Raw genomic sequence first — 18,464 nt, forward strand, 5'->3', positions numbered from 1 at the left:
AGAAATAAGAGAAATGTGAGGGGAGAACGGGCTTTACGGGTGTGGGAAGAATTCCCACCGATCCTGGGAGCTGTTTCTTTTTAATTACCCAATCTGGGGAGATTTTGATAAATCATATTTGTATGTTCAGTAGTCAGACTTTTAATGCTTTTAAATTATGCATCGACTGTGAGATTCAGACAAACACATCATCGTCTTTTTGCCATGGTGTTTTCATGAAATTTGAGTATTTGTGGCTGAAATCCTTGGGAATTCCCGTTCTTTGTCTCCTTTAATCACCTTAGGACATTGGGTCCCTTACCCTGGTGGGGAGAGTTTTGTTAGTGCTGCCAGTGCTGGAAGGAAGACAGGCCAGGCTCCGCTCGTAGGTACTGGAAATGGTTTTATTTGCGACTCAGATGCTGATTCCAGTCTTTGCTCTTTTTGCCATTGAACCTGTTTCCTCGCCTCTTTGGGCCTTGGCTTCTTTTCCCTGGTCTGAATACATCACAGGGGCAGGCTGGGTAACCCTAAGGCCCCTCCCTCACTGACGTCTTTCTGTTTCAATATCAATGCCATAAACACACACAGTGTGATGGCAGGAAGTGTGTATTCATTCCAGGTGACTTTGTAATGAAACATTCACCTGTGTGGGTGGGGCGGGGTCACCGCTGTCACTGGTGGGGGCAGGGCACAGCACAGGGCTGTCTATCTCCTCCCCATCCCCTCTCCCACTCAGACATCTGCCTATTGCAAAGTTCATCAGGGGATGCGGACACTCCCTCTCCCTAACCCTGCTGAAACTACCAGCTCTAAAGAAAGCAGCCTGCTTCTCTCTTTTACCCCCTTTTCCTTTCTTTCTATAAAATTCGCATTAGTAGTATAATGTTTCTCTTTGCTCAGGGCTGCCCTAGGAAGGTGCAGGTGGGTGAAATGATAGCTCAGCTTTCCACGTCACAGCATCTTGAACTTGGAATCCTGGAGACTCAAGCCTGTCACTGATTCTATGAACTAGGACCAGTGACTGGAAGGAGATCCGAGAAGTCAGGTTTCAGGTTCTTAGTCAGCTCCCAATAGTGGGAGAGGCTGTCCTGGGGAGGTCAGACAGAGGGCGTTCACCACCATTGTGTCGGGTTATCCTGAAGTGCTTCCTGCCCTGGCTGGGGGTCAGACACAGGCCTGGTGTCTACGGCCACACAAGCTTGTGGTTCTGAGCCCCTGCCTGTGTCCATCCCCGAGCCCCAGGGGGTCCCTGTTCCCTCTGGGCTCAGGCTGATGAACCAGCCCCTCCCCAGACACGGTGCATCCACACGAGGCCAGGAAAATGGGCCCCTGTGTATGGGAACTGCCCAGATGCTTCTGTGCCCAAAGAGGAGGTGACCTTTCAGCTCTTGAAAAAAATCCTTCTGGCACCTTGTTCTTTTTGCAGGAATAAGTCCATTTGCAATTTGCTTTATTAAAAGAAAAGCCAAACTGCTATGTAGAAACCACGCCGGTAAATAGATGTTCCTGGGAAGGTTGCTGCGTCACTTCTTGGGGAAAGCAGGGTCTGGCTAGCCCTCGGGACAGGCCCACCAGGCCTCCCCGAAGGTGGTAAATCCCTTGTTTCTCTGCTCCACACCCTTATCTTTTCAGCACAGGGAGAAGCATTGTTGTCTTTTGTCCCCCAGCATGAAAAAAAAGGAGAAGGGTAGAATTAAGGCAGTTGATCAGAGGGCTGGGAGCAACTGCAAATTAGCAACCAGGAAGGTTATAATGAAAATCTGACCAATCACCGCGACAGAATAGAAAATCACACCCTCACTTCATTTCTTCCTCCCCAAGGGCACAGGGAGGAGCGCTGCCCTCTGGTGGCCAGCCGGGCACATCGCGGCGCGTCGTCCCTGTGCAGGGGTGTGGACTTGCTAGAACTGGCAGGTCTCTCTGATGCTAATGAGATGCTTGCAGTGTGTCATATGCAAACCACACAACGCTGATTAGCGAGGGGGGCTGGAGCTTTGCAAGGCAGCAGCTCCATCTGCCTCCTGGCGTGACGTTCGCCAGTTTCTTTTTCAGCCTCGCCTTCCCTCTTCCCCCATTTGATTCTGCTCGTATAAAACATTTAGTGGCAGGAAAAAGGCAACAGATGCAAGTGGGAATAAATAAGATTTCCTGTATTTAGAATGAGGCCATTTATTTCCAAATACAGATCTGTCAGGCATGTTATTTATGTCTTCTGAGATTTTTCAGGACCGGGTTTCTCAGGGCGCTTTGATTTTCTCCAGTATAGATAGTACGGGGGTATAAGGAGCAGGCACTGGTTAACAGTCAGAAGCCACATGGCCATTGTATTCAGGAACGACCCGCAGCCCCGGCTCACTGTCTGCATTCTGTTTGGATGTGTATCTTGCCTCATTAAAACATGACAATCGGCAAGACTGATGTTACTCAGGCAGATGGAGTCACCAAATGTCAAACAGTCATCTGAGCTGCCAGACTGCTGAGGAACCCAGCTGTTCTCTGCTTGGCCAGGCCCACGGTATCGTGGGAAGAGCAGTGAAGACCCTGAGCCAGGCTGTGGTCTCTCGGTCCTGTGGTCTGGATGAATGGCTCCGTCTCCTGCTGGAGGTCTCCACTCCACCACTCCTCAAAGCTGGAGTGGGTGTGACACTTTACCTGGAGTCAAAATGGGTTCTGGCCCTTCCTTTGAGCAAGTTTTCAGTATCCCGGGGCCTCAACTCTCTTGTCTGTAAAATGGGCTAGCAGAGGCAGATTACCTGCCAGGCGTAGAATGCCAGCCCTGCGCATCCCACCAGATTGTGGTGAAGCTCAGAGGATACAGGGCACCTTTGTACGAAAGTCAGGGTGCTGGCTGGTGAATAGTGTTATTCCTGCAATATTTACCAAGGAGAGAAGAGCTCAGGGCACATGCGAGTGGTGGTCTGTGAGGGAAGCAGAGAACATTCCAGCGTGTCCAGAGGACGTGGCTAAGCTGGGTTCTCTCTTCACAGGAAGCCACCTCCCCTCTGAGTCCCAAAGGCACAACTTCAAAAACTCACCAGACGCTGTCCACTCTGTACGTGCCCCCCAAGATGCCCGAGGCTCCCTGGTCCTTTGGCCAGGGTGAGAACTCAGCCCCATGTGAGAAAGGGGACTCCATGTTTGCAGGGAGGACCCCCCTGAGTGGATCCCACCCTCTCTGCACACCATTTAGAATCTGATTCGGGGGGGGGGTTGGGGCCACATCCGTGGCTTGTGAGATGCTCCCCCCCCATGCTCGATTGTGCCCCTTGCGTGGGGCCACACTAAGTACCCAGCTTTAGAAGAAAACAAGGCATAGCTACAGGTCGCTCAATGGCAGACATGTGTGTGCCATTTCGACTTTGGCAGAGGGAGAATTCCCTGGGACTGTTGCTTTTCACTCTAAAAACAAGTTGAAATTTTCTGCCATCTATTGTGGAAAAACAGAAGATGCAATCAAAACACCAGAGAAACAGCTGATCCTACAAAACCCAACTGAAATATCTGCTCTTTATCTTGGAAATGACTCCCCAAGCAGATGGGAAACAAGCCGTTTGTGCCCTTGTCTAGCCCCAGGCTGGGCGCCCTCATGACTGGGATCACGTCTCCTATCCCCACTCTTCCCAGGGCCAGCGGACCTCAGGCTTTCTGCTCCGTTATAGCTCACGCTACAGACCATCTCCTACTGGGTTATCTAGGAACGAAAGCCTCGGGAGGAAGCAGCTGGACAGCTAAAGTAAGGGCTAGCTTTGCAGAAAATAACGTGGACACTGTGAGCCCACACAGAGTAACTGCCCCTCTCAGCACCACCCTCCGCTGGCCGGGCTGCCCCACTGAGGCAGGCCTTAGGCTCACCAGAGCCTCATTGAAGAGCTGGGTTTTGCCCTAAACCACGTCCTCCCTGTTTGTGTCCCACAGCTGTCTGCCTTAGAGAGTAGCTATTGCCATTTTACTGCACAAATTGAATCCTGAATCCTAGGTTCTGGGAATGTGGCCGACCTGCGGCTGTCACAGGTGAGAGCTGAGCATGCAGGGAAGGGTGGTGGGAGCCGGCATCGGTCTCCCCTGATTGCTGAGAGTCAGGCAGGCAGGGGCTGTGGAGGTTTGAGGAGAGCACACAGGGACATCTTTCTCCAGGAGAGAGGGAGAAGCAGTGGCTTAGGGAAAGGCAGCGAGCAGAAGGAGCGACCTGGAGCTACAGGTCATGAATCCAAAGTGGAACGAGGCAGCGTGGTTGTGTGTTGTCCCCGAGCCGCCTTCAGCCACATGGCACAGGCATAACATCAGAGATTAGGGTTTCCCCAAAGGATGACAACAGACTGATAGGCCGGGGTAGGGCAGAGTAAGGAGGGACGTGGGGACACAGCAGTGGGACCACCCAGAACACCGGAGCCCTGGGCCAGAGAACCACTGGCATCAAGTCCTGAGAGGAAGGAAGCTGGAAGTAGTGATGAAGACAGAACAGGTTACAACTGACTCTGGCAGTCGGGGGAGGGCTGCTGGGACAAAGGGTATTGGAGGAGAGATCAGAGGACACCAAGACACAGGCGAAGGGTCACCTGTGTGGATCCTGAAACTGTGAACAGTGAAAGAGATTGGCGTGAGCTGGCAGCCGAAATCCTCAAGACCTCTGTAGATGGTGTAACGAGGAGAAGTTAGTGCAGGACAGTGCCAGCGCGTGTGCCCCAGAGCTGGGGTTCCAGGGAGCATGGTGGGACGGCGTGTGAAAGCAGCCACAGAAACCCGCAAGCCCCAAGAGATGCGAAGCCTCTTAGCATTTGCCAGGTGGGCGTGACAAAGCCCCTTTGAAGAAGCAGAAGGAAGGTGGTGCCCTTGGGGAGAGCCTGACTCCAGTTAAAGCACACAGGCACCGTGAACGTTCAGCGAAGAGCAATTGGGAAAGAAGGCAGTAGGCTGGTGATGGACCCCGAGCTCCACGAGGTACCGTGGGAAGACAGAAAGGTGGTAGAGCGTGTGGGGGCACCAGTCTTCTTGCGTTTGGTGTATGGCGTCTAGAACCTACACACCTAAACCTAGGCATGCAGGGAGATGTGAGCACGGGAGGGGTGGCCCGTGCTGGTGCCGTGACCGCTGGCAACAGAGAGTGGAGCCCTCGCTCGTCCTAGGTCCAGGGTCTTCTCACTTAAGGCTTTGGCAGCACATGATAAGGAGCAGGCAGTGCTGTCCACCGCAGGCAGCTCTGACCGCTCCGGACAGCGGAGGTGTCTTCTGCCCCCTGCCCGTGGAAACCCCCTGCCCGACTGAATCTTCCCCAAATTCCCCCGGACCCCCCGGCTCTGGCTGTGTTCCTGGGCACGTCACTCTCTAAGATCAGGGTGCTGGGACAATCGCATGTGATGCCGGAGTGGGTGGGGCACGGTGCCTGGCTCCTGGAAAACCCGCAGGAAACATGGCCCTTGGGGATATTTAGGAGCTGTCGCACCACCAGTGGTGGTTCTCACACTGACACTCGCTTTGGAAACACCAGCCGAGCACTTCCTATTTGCATGGCACTTTTGAAGGACAATACTTGGTGACGGGCACTGCTGTCCCAGGGCCGTCCCAGGACAGGGATGGCACAGTCTGGGCCTGGAGAGCCGGGGGGCTATGGGCCCACGGGGGGCTCCTGAGTCCTATCAGGTACCACGTCAAAGGGAAGGGGAAAGATGAGGTGGACAGGTCCCCTCGCTTTGGGTCATCTCCATTTAGTTCCGTGTAAGCCACTTGCCGAGCACCTGCTCTGCTGGGTGCTTTGCCCTCCACCCTGGGTCATGCTTCTCGATGGAGGCGAGTAGCTGTGGACGCGCAGGACTGATTATGACTGAAGGAGCTGGAGGCCTGCAGGGGAAAGTCACCCCGGGAACGGTCCCATCCTCCTTTTCCACCAAGGCATTCTTGTCTGCGTCCTCGGGTCCTGCCCAGACTCCAGCCTTACATTACCTTCTAAACGCCTGGAGAACTGGAAATTAGTCCTGACTTGTTGGGTGGCCAGTTACACAGCAGGAGTGCGTGGGTGGCTTGCAGAACTTGGTCGTTACTCAGATGAACTGTAGCCTTATACAACGGTACGCAGAGCTGCAGCCAGGGTCCCCTGGGAACCTGTTTCTCACTTGAAAAGAGACCATGCCCTGTGCCAGAGAGGGCACTGTGTGTGTGAGAAACAACCAACAGGGATTGGTTGAGTCACCAGTGTCGTCCCCATATCACATCCATGAGTCACCCGACTCAGGAAGTAAATGGTCATCATGGCAGCCGTTCTCAAAGGAAGGGCAGGCATGGACGTCCACTCTCTCCCCTTCACAAGCACAGCCTGTGTTTCGGAAAGAGCTGTCCAGCTGAGGTTCAAGGTCCCGCCCGGAGCAGGGAAAAGCTCGGGTGCCCATGGACGGGGCACCTTGCCTCTTTAGCCTAATGCACACAGTCCACAGAAGCTATAGTGACAATCGCAGGAAATTCAGGGGACAGAGGTGGGGGCGAGGGGGGCAGGGGTCACTGTCGGGAGTGCCTGAGCCCTGAGCTTGGGGATTTTCCCAGCTTTGCCGTCCCGTCTCTCCCACTTCTCCATCTGCCTCCTAGAAACAGCTGGCAACACCCTGTGACGGTATCTGTGGTGATGGGGACCCCATCCCTTCTCGTTCATACTGAATGCTCGAGCTGCTGCGCCAGTCAGGACGTGTCTGTACAGGCTGAAAGGCAGACTCTTGTTCTTTGAACAATAGAACAAAGAAAAAGTAATAACTTGATGCAGTTGGGTATTGCCACTGTTCTGAGTGTTTATAATTTGCAGTTAATTAACCTTCCTCTTTAAAAAAAAAATCCTTCAGGCCAAATTTCCTATCTGATACACATTGTTTTTGATATCCGTTATTTTTAAAATATGTTGTCACGAATATTAAGAAATAATTATGCGGAATAGCTCAGACTGATTAAGGTGACGATTGCTCTGTTAGGATTTTCTTTTGAAAATAGGTATTAGAATGAGCTTTTTCTGCGCTGCATCCTAAGGAGAAACATTATTTCCATCGTATAATTTTAAAGCTAACGCTTTAAAGGAAATGTGTATAAAGGAAACGTTATGTATAATTTCAAGGGGCATAATTTTTGCTTTGTGGTGAAAACGTCTGACTTTCAGAAGAAGACAACGTGAAATCAGCACTTGTAAGAAGCTCTTCATCAACGAAACCGTGGCCCACCTCAGTGGGTAGCTAGGTCACCATCCAGTTAAAATTCCAGTTTTGGAGTCTCCGTCATTTTTAACTTGTGATTGTGAACAGGACGATCAGCTTTGGCAAAATACCAGGAAAAAAATAACTTCTAAGGAAATTGAAAATCATGATAGGGTTGCTAATACCCTAACCCAATCTCTGCATAGATTATTAAAGTAATATCGAGTGGCTGTGCCAGAATTGGACTCTCGAACGTCTAGCTCCTGAGAACCGCACCACACCCCCCACAGGGCAGCCTTCCGTCTCCTCCCTGGGCCCCTCCAGGGAGCCCTCAGGATGCTCCTAGTCACTTTCCTGATCGCCAGCACTTTGTGACCACGCAATTTAGCGCAGGCACTACTCACGGAACCACTAGGGGAGAGCAAATGAGGACGAGGTCAGCCACGATCAGGTCCTCCCGTGTCCACCTGTCTCCTTCCTGTTGGGTGTGAACGCGACCTCCCTGCAGGGACCGCCATGCTGTTGGCAGAAGCACCTGCCTGTGGCCTGTTGCTCAGCCACGCAAGCGCCCTTCTCTCCTCCTGCCACCCTCCCTCCTCACTCAAAGACAAGGCAAAACTAGAATCGGACCAACAGGCCTTCCTTTCTTAGGGCCTTGAGTGATTTTTAAATGCACACAAAGTCATTTTGCAGCAAGAACACCTCCTTACAATGGCCGCCTGCACGGAGGAGGTGGAAGGCCCGACGCTTTCGTCCGTCTTAAGTTTCCTGATCCACCCTCTTTTCGTTGGTGAGACCTGATGGCAGAAGCCAATGTCCTACGACCCTTTCCGTCCTCCAGAGCATGCCTCAGGGTGCTTGGATGGTTGGCGCTCAGTGTGGTCTGTCACTGGCATGGAAAATTCTGGGCACACACATGGGAGTGTTGACCCTAAACAAAGGTCCATGCTCACACTCCTTAACAACAGGATATTTGGGGCTTTAACGTTCACTGGAGGCCATACATCATTTAAAGGTCTTCTCCACTCTGCGGGAGGCCAGTCTGTAGCTCAGGAGATGGCTCAGAGAGGTCAGCAGCCACCGAGGAGCGGGTGGCTGAGCACAACCTCAGCGCGTGTCCTTACCAAGTGCCATTTGCTTCTCTGCGTTCCCGTCCCTCCCATGTGGGGCCCCCTGTGGCCAGACTTACTTTCAGGCTGTTCAAAACACACTATTTTCCAGAAAGTGCAGACTTGGCAGACCTCTGCTTGTAGTTGGTGGTTACGTTTCTGAGCGCTCAGGAAACAGGATGGGGTCCCCCTGGTGACAGGTGTTGTAGAATCCACTCAAAGGAAGCCCCATGAGCATCTGAGTCAGGGCCCCAAGCAGTCGGGGTGGGGAAGGAGGCTATGGCAGGGAGTCAGCACGTCCGCGCCCACATGGGGTTGTACACAGGACAAATAAATGGTATGTCACAGTACATTTAAATGTCTGTCCAATACATACACATGCTGTTGTGATGAAAGAAATCCAAATTATTTTTAAAGAAATGCTGAGCAGTTCAAGTTGAATTAAGATGTGGTATCTGCCCTTCTTTTCCCCCTGTAAGAAGGGGTGCTCATATTCAGGAAGGATGAAAGAAAGTGACAACCCCCTCATTTTATGGTCGAGGAAAAGATGCCTGGAGAGGTGTGTTACAGCTGGAGCCCGGGTCTCCCCAGGACAGCATGCCCCTAGAAGTAGCAGGTGGAAACCAGGCATTTTTCTACATGACACTATGTTTGTGTGGATTTTTCTCCAAAAGTCACTTCTCTCTCTACAGGGACTGAGCCTGATTTTGTGGGGCCCGAAGCTTATGTGATTTGGGGGACCCTCTTTAGAAAAAAACACACCCGATTACGCACATAAGGTTCATCCTGAGAAGAGGGACCTGAAACTTCCGCTTCTCCAGCTGCGCCACCTCTGTCCCCCCCAGCCTCTGTCCCCCATCTGTCCCCGCTCACCGAGCTCCCTCTTCCCAGAGTCCCAGTGCACTCCGCTCTTCTCCCCAGAAAGCACGCCCTCCAACTCCATGCTTACTTACTTAATCGTCACCTAATCTTCACATCTGTTTGATTATCACTTGATTACCGCCCCGATGAGGACCCACTTGTACTTTAAATTCCTCCTTCACGTCGGCACAGTAATTTAGAGTAAAGGAAGGGTGAGCAGGGAGAATTAGCAGGGCTCCTTCCTACTTAGGAAACGAGACGCACAACTGGAGAGCACGAGTCTTCTTTCCAGAGCCACTTGTCCTCTCGCTCAGCAGGAGGGCGGGTGATAATAGAAGGTGACAGGAGGCCAGGGACTGACCCCAGGGCCAGGCCACAGGGCCAACAATACCAGAGACCAGACACCAGCGTCTCTGCTCCCTTATGAAGTGCAGCTCTTGGCTGGGTCTCCAGCCCTTCTCACACGGGGCTGAATCCCAGCCAAGGCCAAAGTGGGGACCCCCTGCCTCAAAAATAAACTTGAATTCAGACTGAGAGCATTGTTCTCAAGTGCATCGTCAGGAGTTTGAGTCAGCAAACGCCCGTTCTTGTTCTCTGGCTCATTGGAAGACCCAGAGTCCATGCCTCTAGTGTTCACACAACTAGCACATTCTCCGTCTGCCTTCCTAGGATGTTCACTCATCCCGAGCCTGGGGTGAGCAGGGGGGATGAATCAGTGAGCCAATGAATGAGAAACGAGAGCATCTCGACACACTTACCTGCCTGGGTGTGCAGTACATCGATAGAAGGCATCATTGGGTATGAGTGCTGGAAGCTTCCTTAAGGCCCCAAGGTAAAAATGAAGAGGAAAGAGTGGGGAAAGCCAAAGAAAGAGGGTCACATAAGACGAGGAGCCTAACACCCTCACTCAGGTTTCCTCGCTCCCTTGTTATCTTCCTATTCTTAACTAAAGTTGATTCGGTGATTTAAGTAAATGGCTTGAAACAATGGCATCCAGAAGTTGGTCCGAGCTCAGCAGACATAGCTCTTCTGTCTATCTGGCTCCATTGGAGCAACTGGACGGCTGGGGCAGGAGCCACCCAAGGGCTGGCTCACTCGTGTGTCCTGTAGGGCTTCCAGCTCACTCGTGTGTCCCATAGTGGCTGCCAGCTCACTCGTGTGTCCCAGGGTGGCTGCCAGCTCACTCATGTGTCCCAGGGTGGCTGCCAGCTCACTAGTGTGTCCCAGGGTGGCTACCAGCTCACTCGTGTGTCCCAGGGTGGCTTCCAGCTCACTCGTGTGTCCCATAGTGGCTGCCAGCTCAGACCTGATCCACGTCAGCTAGGACACCTACAGTGGCCTCTCCTCCTGGCCCAGGCTTCCCCACAGCATGGAGAGTGGCCTCAAGGGGGAGCACCCCTAATAGGAGAGCCAAGGGGAAGTCATACCATCATTTATGACCTTAGACATCAACTCCACTGTCAGGCTGCCACAGGACTGCCCCAGTTCAAAGGGAAGAGACCTCACCTCTTAATGGTGGGAGTGTGAGCTCCTAGAACAGCATGTGGGACCACATATCACCAGGGCCCATTTTGGGAAAATACAGTCTACCACACTCAGCAGAGTCAAGTTCAGTAGGGTAATTTATACTAAAGTATAAGTGACTTCCCAGAAAAAGTGAGCATTAATAACCCCAAATAACGACAAGTGGTTTTTATGAGTTCGGCGTCGGAAGGTGTTTCTGATGTTGTTTATGTACTCCAGGCAGCGTGTCCCCTGATCGTCCCCAAATTAGTCCACCCGGGTAGTTAGTTCCCGCACCGACCATGGCATTGTAGCCCACAGACTGACTTTCACTAAGGTCTCGGGAAAAGCAACAAAATAGTAACTGGCTGCGCCCTGGAGGTTTAGACCCACAGACATAGAAGTTCTCCTGTGAGCCTCTACTCACACGCGATGGTCCGGCCATCGCGGCAGCAGTTATAAATTCAGGACCACTGCCTTTTCTGCTTTTGGAGGCAGCCACCGCTGTGCGTTCTGTCGCTGAAAAAACATGAGCTTCTCCTTAAAATGCTGCCTTCCTGACAGACAATCCAGACAGTGGGAGTGAACGGCGTGGCCGCCGTACGTGAAATATCCAGTGTAGGGGAATCACTGAAGTGTAGAATGGCAGGCAATCGAGTTAAAAGCAGGGGAACAAGAATCTGCGATCTTGTCAGCCCCGCGTCGTGGCCGTCGGTGTCCAGCGATGCAGAGATGCACTCATCGCGTGTCGACACCCTCCCCACCCCGAGCCCACGCAGCTGTGGTGGGATTCAGATGTGCGGCCTCAGCCTGCATGCCCCTGGCCTCCCACCCTCACCCCAGGGGAACGAGGCCTCCGGGAGCCCTGCTGCGTGTGTTGGAAGAGCTCAGGGAGCCAGGAGCAAAAGAGCAAGTCCCCAGAGCACTCAAAAGCCTGTGTCCTTTGCTGTCTCGTGCCTGTGTGGCCCTCATTCGCCCTGCATTTCTCTGAAGCCAGAATTCCACCCCATGCGGGGCCTGTGTCCAGGAACCGTCAAGCACTTTTAGGCCCTGGCCTTTTGGTACCTTTGGTGACTCTCGGGGCTGCTCTGTCCCCATCACGGCCTTCCAGGCCTGTGTGACCTTCCATCAAACCTGGGGATCCCATTCTCCACCGTTACATCTGACTCAGCGTCTGCTGCCCAGACACTGACCCATCGTCCGTAACCAGAATGCACCCCAAAGTCACCTAGAGAGAGCTTCTGCAGAAAAGGGAGCTGTGCCCTCCCTGCGACCTCAACAAATACTGATTGTTCTGCCTGGAGTGGGGCCTGGGCACGTGTACCAGAAAGCACACGCCATCCCCACGGCGCCCCTGAGAACCGCTCTAACTTCCAGGAGACTGTTAGGGAAGGATACTGAGGACCCTCTTATTCTGGAAACTGCAAGAATTCCTCCTCTTTGCTGGCCTGGCCTTGAGCCCAAAGGCATTTGTGCTACCTGATACGCCCTAACGTTGTTTGCAGTGAGTGAATCGTACCCCACGTCGTGGAGTTGGGTTCTTCACGGTCTGGTGACAAGAAATAAGGACCATCGGCCCAGATCGTCCGATGCGCTTAAGCCACATGGGTAAAAGTTTCCATCCCTTCAAGGGAGAGGCAGTCATGACTAGTGAATGTCCCCAAATGTGTCTTTCTTGTTTGATTGTAACATGGCCCGTGGAGAGGACGGTAGGCAGACGGAAGATGTATTTTCCCAAGTTATTTGTATTTGTTAGAAAGACAAGTTTCTCGTTTTGTTCCAAGGCAAGGGCTCATGCAATTAATTTAGTCAATGAAATAGGGTTGTTTTTTTTTCTTCTCTGCAATTCCGTTTCTAAACTTCCTTGGGTTCAGCATTTAAGCCATCTGCCGCATTAAGATGGAAATGCAGAAGAAAACATTTGCAGAATAGGCACATTTGTCATTAACTCAAAAATGTTAGGATGGCACCTTCCTGGTCCCTTCCCCTCAGTTTCTCCTACTTAATTATCCCTTTACTGAGCAACTCACACACAGGAAAATAAAAGCAAGGAAAATATGTCCGAGGGCCTTTGGGGAACACCAACAGAAGCTACGCTGCTTTGTACGCCTGGCCTGTGGCTCGGCAGAATTTCTTCAGTTTGCCATCATTTGCTGCAGGGTGGGATGGAAAGGAACTAGCCTTTGTGCACACACCTCAGGTATTTGTCCTCCCCGGTCTCTCGGTTCCCGCCAGCCAGCATGTTGTATAGTCGGGAGTCATCCTTAGTCTGAATTCTCCGAACAGTCACGTGAGCTCAGTGGAAATACTGTGGCATTGGCTGACAGAAGTGACAGAAATACAGTCTTCTCCGCCCAGCCTCGGCCCTCGCCTCCACGCCATATTTTCTCTGTCACGTCCTGTGCTGGCCAGACCGAAGTTGTGCTGTTTCCTTTGGCTCTGAGGGCAAGTCTAGAAATGAGACAGACACAGAGATGGGTGTCAAGGGGCAGTGAGTGGAGCCCTGCCTCGCCTGGTCGTCTCTCACCAAGCCTGCGGGTCTGTCAGACTGGGCAGGTGGCACGACTTTGCACAAGCGTGTGGATATGTCATCCCTGTCCTTGCAGGCGATTGCTCCGGGCTCCGAGAGAAGACACAGATGAGTTGTCTCTGCAGGGGCCGTCGTGGTGTTTGTTTGTTTCTGTCCAACCTGCTTCATTCGTGAGCCTTTGCTGCAGCCGGCCGTTTTCCTGCTAGGGTTTTCCTGAGGCCACAAACTGAGGACCCTGAACCCCGTGGCCAGGCTCCCCACCGCTGGTCTCGGGGGCCTCTGCGCCCCTCTCCGTGTGCCCCCAGAATTCCACGCGTCCCAGTGACTGTGCTCAGATCCTGATAGTTCCGTCCTCCGCCCGCCCTGCAGCACAGGTCTGGCGGACTAGAAGTACCCAGACTGCATTGCACACGGTGCCTGTTTTTTCCCCCAGACCATCTGCTGGACACGGTTCCTCACCGTCCCCCCCGGACGAATCAGGTGATTCCGCATCAGGTCGCTTCTGAATCACCTCATTCCAAACTCGCACCTGAAATCACTTTGCTGGCTGCTGAAGACACTGGAAAATTACAAGCCCTTGAGCGTTGGCTGTCTTTCTTTTCTTCTTCTTTTTTTACGGTTTTCACCTCAGCAGACCTTTGCATTTTTAGGCTCTGGAAAAGCTTCTGAGTTGATTCGCGGGGTGCCCTGAGCTCTCAGAATGCGGAGGGGGGATGTTGGAGCTGACCCGTCTGGTGTGGAAGGAGAAGCGGGGCTGGAAGCCTCGACCCCGGGCCCGTCGCCTAGTGTTCACTGAGCAGCTGTGCTCTGCACTGGGGGGTGGGGGGGTCCAGGGCTGGTGGAAAGTCGATATGCTGACGGCCTCGTGGTGGATGAGACCCTGCTGTCTGGTGACAGAGTCCAGCAGCAAGCCCACGTCACGTTGGGCGGGAGGTCTCTGCAGGCTGCTGGCAGGCATGGAAGAAAGCACTCCGAAGGGAAGAAGAATTGTTTAGGAGAATGACACTTAATGAATTGTGTGACTCCCGGCAACGCTGCTGCAGGCCCCAAAGACATCGGGGATCCTCCCCCTAAGAAACGAGGCTGAGGAAGCCAGCCATGGAGGGACAAACTGTCCCAGCCGTCAGCTGCCCCAGGCCCAGGAGTCTGCCTCTGGCACCTACTCCAGGAGGAAGAATGGCAGCGTGCCCCACTTTCAGCCCCTGAACTTGGCTACGGAACGCGTGCGTAGCTGGCAGCAGCGGGGCCCACACCATCTGGTCCCACCGACAGCCACGCACCCAGCAGGCTCCCACGCCTGCCTACCTCGCTTCCTGCCCTATCTGTGAGCCTTTCCTCCTGTGGGCTGTCATCCCTGGGCGGTATTCTAGCATGTGTTGTTCTCTGCTGTGTTCTAGGCACTCAGTTTGTTTCTTCAACGTGATTGCAGTTTCCCCAGTTGCCTTCTGTCACTATAGATGCATGGAGCCATTTATGGTACACACCTAATAACGGCCAGTTGATGCATATTATGTGATTATAAAATTATACTGATCATTATTTCCAAAACAAATCTAGAGGGAATTACTTCACACACAGGCCGTGGGCAGCAAAGACGCTTTCTTGTTCTCAGGGCCGGTTGCACTGAGATGGAGGCTCTGGTTCCCAGCTCTCTGAATTGTGACACTGGGGATGTCTTCTCTTGGCTGGTTTTTAAAAAATCAGTAGACTTTTCTTCCTGGAATAGATCTCACATCCTGCAAAACTTATCCACAGTTAAAACTCTCATTCGCTAAGATGCTTGTGGGATGGGACGGAGTAGTGAGTGTCTCTGGTGGAAACCTAAGCAGTTCTGTTTCAGTTCTGGCAAAGATGGGGTCATTTTGTTTTTCTGCTGCGTGGATGAAATCACGTCCTTTCTTTAAGACTGAAGGGCACGCTGGGCCTTGAGCTCATTCTCCTGCTGTGTGTAGGTTGGGAGCTCCATCAGCAGACATACACACAGTATACACACAGGAGGCGTGAATATGTAGTAAAAAAACAGTAAGTACAAATACACCGTCTACATACACTATACACACAGTAGGTGTGAATATATAGTGTACACACAGTATATACACAGTAGGCATCAATATACGGTATGTACACAGTAGGCACAAATACACAGTATGCACACAGTAGGTGTGAATATATAGTGTACACACAGTATGCACACAGTAGGCACAAATACACAGTCTACTCACACTATACACACAGTAGGTGTGAATATATAGTGTACACACAGTATGCACACAGTAGGCACAAATACACAGTCTACACACTACACACAGTAGGTGTGAATATATAGTGTACACACAGTATAAACACAGTAGGCACAAATACACGGTATGCACACAATAGGCACAAATACACAGTCTACTCACACTATACACACAGTAGGTGTGAACATATAGTGTACACACAGTATGCACACAGTAGGCACAAATACATAGTATGCACACAGTAGCCATAAATATATAGTGTACACTATTCTAATCATCTTAAAATAATAACCCTCAGCAGCACAGTAATAATTCAACTCAAAGCACTTGTTAGGCTCAGAGAGCTCAGATTTGTGCCCCAAAACATCTGTGTCCCGACGGCCAGCCTCTGTTCAGCGGGGACTTGACTGGTGGTTGTGCTGTCCTGGGCCCTCCCTGAACCCAGGGAGTGAGGGCCATACAGGGCACAGTGGAGACCTGTCACAGTTGCCAAATATCCGTGTCCCCAAGGACTCACTACTTCCCCGGCAGCTCCCGGCCATGCCTGCTCTTCACTGGACCCCACTCCCTCTGTCTCCTGTCCCCATCTCTCCACTTGGTTTTCCCCTAGAGGAGATTCTGAAGACCTACATCGCGCACTGGTGGTCTCCGGATGGCACGCGGCTTGCCTACGCCACCATCAACGACTCCCGCGTGCCCATCATGGAGCTCCCGACCTACACGGGCGCCGTGTACCCCACCGTGAAGCCCTACCACTACCCCAAGGTAGGCAAGAAGCAACGGGGACACACTGCCTTCTCCCCACCCAGCTGACCGAATGTCTGTGATAACCAGACACGTTAGGACCAGTGCAGTAAACAAGGCGAGATCCATTATTTCCCGTTACACTGCACTCAATTTCCATTGTGGCTGAGTTCAGTTTCTTGGCAGATTTACTTTATTTTAAATAATTGAACTGCCGCTGATCTTTTGTCTAACCTTCATCCTAACCACAATAAACACATTCCCTCCACTGTGCTTCCCTGACAACAAAAATTCACACTGCCCGCTCTTGGGACACTGTTTCCTCATTGCTTTTTAGAATTTGGCTTCTGAGAGACCAGAGGGAACGTGTGTCCCTGGGCCCCGGGTGTGGGCTGGACTGTGGTGCTTGGTCATGTTCTGACCAGTAATGTGTCTGATTGCTTCCCAGACCAAGCTCCCAGGAGAGGACCAAGGGCGCTGGGGTGGGAAGGGGGGCCAACAACCATGACCACTTGGGAGGAATGAGAGAGGAGTGGGCTTCTTGGGGCAGAGAAGACATCAGTCCACTTATCTCTTGTCCTAACATTCCACCAGGTCGACCTGCTCTCCGCAAGTTTTCTCCTTGGTGCTGAGCTCCAGGGTTTGCGGGGTGCTGCCTGTGGCTCTCCTGGGGCAGAGCTCGCCGTGCTCAGGCACCATCCAGGCAGCAGCTGGCTTACTCACGTCTCTGTCCCTTTCTCCTTCCCAGGCTGGATGTGAAAACCCCAGTATTTCCCTACACGTCATTGGTTTAAATGGACCCACCCACGACCTGGAGATGATGCCCCCGGACGACCCACGAATGAGGTTTGCTTCCTTCTCTGAGTTACGTCAACACATAATAATAATTAGATGAGTGTTCATTTACATGGTCTTTTCAGGTTCAGATGTGTTACACTGCTAATTTAAATACCCAAGAAAGAGGTACATATCTGAAGTTTTCCTTACTGCTTTTGGAGTCGGTTTCCTGGGGAAAGAACACCAGTGAAACCAGCATTGCTATTTCTTACCTATGTCAGGAGCCGGTTCTGACAGGTTGTCCCCTCCCAGAAGCGGCCATCAGGACAACCACATGCGTCCAGCAGGGGACACACTGTCTGGCACCCGTCGTCGCATGAACTGACGCCGTCTTTCCCAGAAAATCCATATAATCAGACGTTCTGTCCATGGCGCCCCATTTTGAGAGCATTATTTTTTAGAGCATTACTGTACCCTGCTGGGTCCAGGAACAGAGGAGTGAATCCTGTTCCATGAGCCAAATCTCCCAGGTGGAAGGTAACGAGCGTGTAGTTGGTGGAACACATTGACCCAGGTAATTGTCCTGTTATTATCGATGTCTGCTTTCAGTGGATTTTTCTTTTAGGTCCAAATAACTGAGCAGGATCTATCAAAGAAAAGAAATCTGAATATTAGTTTCATTTTGTCCCAAAGTTTAAGCAGCCTAGGGACAGATTAACATCCAGAATCCACTTATATCATCGTTAAACCTCTCTGTTGAGAATACGGATGGGAGAAGCAGAAAAAAAAGAGGAGGGAACTGGACTGGCCTCAGGGCCCACTCATTTATAATTCCCTGTACGTCTATACATGGGCCCAGTTAAGCCAAAAATGACTCCTTCTGAGACTTAGCAAATTCCCCTCCCAAATTTGGCCAGAACCCTCGCCTGGCTCCTTACTATTCAGTTACAAAAACTCCACATTATTCATAGCTGCTGCAGCTTCTGGCAGGGCAGGAGCCACGGCCCCAGCCACTCTGGCTCTCCAGGGCCCAGCGCAGGCCTGCATGTGTGGGCTCCACTGGTCTGCTGAGAATGGGGTGTGTGCTCTTCCCCTGCGGCAGCTGCCGGGGTCAGGCCTTCTGCCCCAGTTAAGCCGGAGGCCCCTGTGGAATTGTGCAGAGGGTTGTGCAGCCCTTCCTTCTTCAGGGAAGTGTAGAATCCTGTGAGGCCCTCGGCTGGACAGACCAGCGCTCTCTAATGGGCCTGTCTCTCCCCACCCTGGACTTACGTCGTCCTTCTTGCAGCCGGCCCCTGGGGCCTGACGTCCTTATGGCCCCCCCTTGGGGAGTAGGCCCTTCACATGTGCTGGTCGGGGGAGTCAAATCCTTGTGCCTGGTACCGTTTTTGCTGGGATAGAGAAACGTTCAGATTATTGCTCTCTCCTCTCTTCTGACGATCTGCAGATGTCATTGTTTTCCCTCGGCCTCCATCCCTGCCAAGCCTCCTGGGGCCCGGTCCAGCAAATTCACTGAATTAATATGGAAAGTCACCTGGAAAATTTCAGCCATCTGTCT

At 52.2% G+C, this 18,464-nt stretch overlaps 1 protein-coding gene across 3 annotated transcripts in view; it reads left to right on the forward strand.

Moving 5' to 3' along the window:
- The window catches only part of DPP6 (dipeptidyl peptidase like 6), a 526,646-nt gene that overhangs the window by 453,254 nt on the left and 54,928 nt on the right, over positions 1 to 18,464 (forward strand). For all 3 annotated transcript variants that reach the window (XM_081038509.1, XM_081038507.1, XM_081038508.1), the window contains exons 9-10: positions 15,999 to 16,153; positions 16,881 to 16,978. In XM_081038509.1, coding sequence (XP_080894635.1) covers positions 15,999 to 16,153; positions 16,881 to 16,978 — 253 coding nt within the window. The remainder of the gene's footprint in view (positions 1 to 15,998; positions 16,154 to 16,880; positions 16,979 to 18,464) is intronic.

The sequence above is a fragment of the Rhinolophus hipposideros genome (assembly GCF_964194185.1).
Source record: "Rhinolophus hipposideros genome assembly, chromosome: 25".
In the NCBI taxonomy this organism is placed as follows: Eukaryota; Metazoa; Chordata; class Mammalia; order Chiroptera; family Rhinolophidae; genus Rhinolophus; species Rhinolophus hipposideros.